The sequence below is a fragment of the Bactrocera latifrons genome, unplaced genomic scaffold, assembly GCF_001853355.1.
Source record: "Bactrocera latifrons isolate USDA-ARS-PBARC rearing strain unplaced genomic scaffold, ASM185335v1 scaffold_108, whole genome shotgun sequence".
Lineage (NCBI taxonomy): Eukaryota > Metazoa > Arthropoda > Insecta > Diptera > Tephritidae > Bactrocera > Bactrocera latifrons.
Window position 1 is genome coordinate 571,705 of NW_017534497.1, and position 3,999 is coordinate 575,703.

The 3,999-nt window shown below is 35.6% G+C and overlaps 1 protein-coding gene across 1 annotated transcript in view; it reads right to left on the reverse strand.

The window, feature by feature from the left end:
- Positions 1–869: 869 nt before the first annotated feature.
- Positions 870–3,999, reverse strand: part of LOC108970984 (tyrosine-protein phosphatase non-receptor type 21) — a gene marked incomplete in the record, with an annotated part of 20,446 nt that continues 17,316 nt past the window's right edge. Inside the window, 5 exon segments of the mRNA XM_018936742.1 lie at positions 870–1,549; positions 1,627–1,950; positions 2,025–2,201; positions 2,360–2,578; positions 3,630–3,999. Coding sequence (XP_018792287.1) covers positions 1,421–1,549; positions 1,627–1,950; positions 2,025–2,201; positions 2,360–2,578; positions 3,630–3,999 — 1,219 coding nt within the window.

Consider the following 3,999-nt stretch of genomic DNA (forward strand, 5'->3'; position numbering starts at 1 on the left):
ACGGTAAACCAGTTTTTTTCAAAAAAACAAGCCAGATTACCCTACTGACCCCTTAAGCTTAAAATTTTTTTTTTTAATTAAAATAGCTTTGGAGTTTTTATTTTTAATTTTACTTTGTGTAATCTTTTCATGTCTTTTATGTATGTTGCATTAGTATCAGAAAACTCAAATTTTCAATCAAAATTTCTCACCTGAAAACAACTTTTTCAAAAAAATCGGTGGGCTTTTTTTGCTTTTAAATATTCACTTTCTAGCGGTATAAAAAATAAATAGACTACTATGGAAAGTTTTCGCAGCAAAAACCAAAAATATCATGTACCTATTATTTCGTAGTATAATTTGAATTTTTCGCATAAATTTGTAGGTTATGTGTGAAAAGTATTAATACACAGTACGTAGATCTTTTCATTAACTACAAGTTTTCTATATAAGTTTTTTCTATAGGACCCATAGTTTTTTCCGTAATCGAGATAAACCCTTAGCGTTGGCTGCCAGTGTATCACCGGTGATCACGACAAAAATCTACTATGTTAAAAATTCAGCCACGCCCCTTTTTTCCACTTCCGGACCTCAATTCGTCCGTAATTTTTTTTTTATCATTTTTGTTATTTTATATTGCTTTTCCAATTGGAAAAATATAAATTTTGAGGTTATGTGTGAAAGTTGTTGACACAAAAGTCGTAGATCTACAACTTTGCCAAATAACTCTTTTCTATAGGACTCATAGTTCTGTACGGAATAAAGATAATTCGTTTTTAAACCTTAAAAATTCAACAACGTCTCCCAATGGGTCTGATTTTACTTTAAATTTTTTCCTATAATTTTGGTTATTTTAAATTTCCAATGGGTTTCGTCGTACTATAATTTTTTTTATTTTTTAGCATTTTCAAAACTATTTGGCCTAATAATTGATTTTCAAAATTGTCAATATTTTCAACAAAGGTTCGTTATCAACAGATTTTTACGTATTTACGGRTGTATAGTGTCTTATCTACAGATTTTTTATGTGTCTTAGGGCTGTAGGGGTGTATAGTGTGTTATCGGTCAGTCACTTTTTCGATGGAAGCACCATATATATCATGTATGTCGGTTATAAAAAAAAATGTATTGTATACAATGTTGCTTAATCAATAGTTTATCGCATATTTTGAATTGTTCGTTCACATTCTGTTATAAATTATTATTGTTTTTGCTTCGTTTCTCTTTTTTGCTTACTCATTTCTTTTGTATAAATATAAATATCGTCGCTTAAGCTAACTGTAAGTTAAAATTAAAAAAATCGTTAGCGCGTTGTTGTAAAACTAATGCAATTTAGCATTGCTTAAATTTCGTAATAATGGCCACAAGTGTGGGGAGTGAGGATTTTGGGATTTGGAGGATTTGTTTTTATGTTTTTTGTTTATAAGGCACATTTTGGCGCTCAAATTAAACGCGTACGCTTTAAATATGTTATAAGTAGACTATAAATAAATTTATACTGCGCTAAGGACGGTATGATGCTATCGCGCTGATCACGTAGTTGACCTATAACGCGTGGTATATCCAAATCCTGAAAACACACACAGGAAAATTTTGCATTAAAATATTGCCAAGTGCAATGTAYCGCAAATACACTGCAATACACACCTCATTATGATCCAGCGTGTAGAGTAACAAATCAGCGGTCAACGTTACGCCCGAGCGTCCACCACCCTCGAGACAATGTATCAACACTGGCGGATTGGTATTATGTCCCGGTGGCACTTCGTTTGCCGAAGCCATGCGCACGGAATTCAGTTCTTCGAGAAAGTCCAAAAAGTGATTCACCTCCAATGGACAATTCTGTTCACCCCAATTGGTGTAGTTCAAATGCCAAACGGAGCGATAACGACGCGATGGTATGTGAAAGAGACGCAGCTTGCTGGTAATGCAACGATCTGTGGTTTGTGAGAACTCCTGATACACTTGAAACTGCAATTAAGTGAATGTGTGTGAGAGTGGTGAGTAAATGAAAAGTGGTCGGAAAGTATTTTGTTCAAACTCACTTGATCAAACTCGAGCCGCTGGTTGCTATTCGGTGGCATGTAATTCAGACCCTCCGATAGCTTTACAATCAAATAAACGTCTGCCTCCCAGACACACTGCCAGAAAATATTTGTGGTCAGCTTGTCCTGTGGCGATTGAGCAATTATGTAGAAGCGTTGATTTGTGCCAACTGTGGCCTGTAAGAAGACMATTTGATACATACTAAGGCGATTTTGTTTTATTTATATATAAAGATATTAATATTTTGTAAATGTCAAAAAAAAAATTCTTATACCGAATATAACGGGCATTCATTTAAATTTTTAATAACATAATTTTATGCTTAGTTGCTTACCGAAATGCGCGACGCATTAACATAGCCCGTTTTATTCTCCCAYGTCGGCGTTATGCTAACACGATTATAATCGTATGGCAAAAAGTTAGGATCGGAATTTTTTTTCGCGTTTTCTTCCATCAGCGCCCAGTCATAGCTGGCATTTTCGCAACGCTTCGGTATACTTTCAAATTCCATGAACAGTTGCGGATCATTCAGTTTCTCAGTGAGTATTGGGCACTAAAATTATGTGGGATTTACATAAAATTTCTTATAGCGGAATATATTAAGCAAGATATACAAATATATAGTAAAACACCGATTTATTTTTACAATACCCTTCAAAAATGAAGGAGTTCAGATACAGAAACTTAATTTTAAACATTTAGCTTGTATGACAGCTATATGCTATAGTAGTCCGATCTTAACAAGTTTTTCGCAGATTTTAGTGTTGCCTTGGAAAGTAATCTGTGCCAAATTTCGTGAATTGGCATATAAAAAACTTTTCCATACAAGTACTTAATTTTCATTGTTCAGTTTGTATGGCAGCTATATGCTATAGTCGTCCAATCTGAACAATTTTTGCTGAGATTCTAGCGTTCTCTTGAAAATTAATCGATGACAAATTTCATGGAGATATCTTTTAAAATAAAAAAGTTTTCACTACAAAGACTTGATTATGAACCTTCCATTTGTATGGCAGCTATATGCTATAGTGGTCCGATCTGAACAATTTTTGCTGAGATTGTAGCGTTCTCCTGAAAGTTAATCGAAGACAAATTTTATGGAGATATCTTTTAAAATAAAAAAGTTTTCCCTACAAAGACTTGATTATGAACCTTTCATTTGTATGGCAGCTATATGCTATATTGTCAATTTCAAAAATTTTTTCAAGTGTAGTAGTTTTACCGTGGCCAATAAACCATGCCAAATTTCGTGTAAATATCTTGTCAAAAGAAAAAGTTTTTCTACAAGGACTTGAATTTGATCGTTCAGTTTGTATGGCAGCTATATGCTAAACTAGTCCRATATGGGCGGTTCCGACAAATAAGCGAAGACTTGGAGAAAAAACGACGTGTGCGAGATTTCAGATTGATATCTCAAAAACTAGTACCTCAGTTCGTATATATACATATATAAAGACCATCAGGGTGTCTATATGGAYTAGTTTTAGAGATATCGATCTAAATCGATACAACTCGACAATGTGATCATTTATATTTTTTAGGGTCTCTGACGTTTGCTTTTGGCTCCACTGTTGAGGACTGATACTAGATACAGAATTACTCACCAATTTGTCCTTTGAATACTGCCCGGAAATGGGCTGWARCCGCGACACACCGGTCGACCAGCGATGCATCAAATTCAGATCGTCCTGTGCGAGTTTAACTTTCGCCGCTGTYTTTGCCGCATTCGATGATGACGCCTTCTCCCGTCCGAGCGTGGCGGATTTCTGTTTGTCCGGCGTTTTGCTACGCCCCAAAATATTCCAAATCTTCTTACGTTTACCCTCCTTGCCGGTGGTGTTCGACGAATTCGTTGTGTTCGAGCTGTGTGTTGTGTTGCTAGAGTTGGCAGTGCTGTCGAGTAGCGATGAGTTGTGTGAGCGATGATGATGACGTTGATGATGCGACGCAGAGTGCTGCATGGTGGCGGCGGCC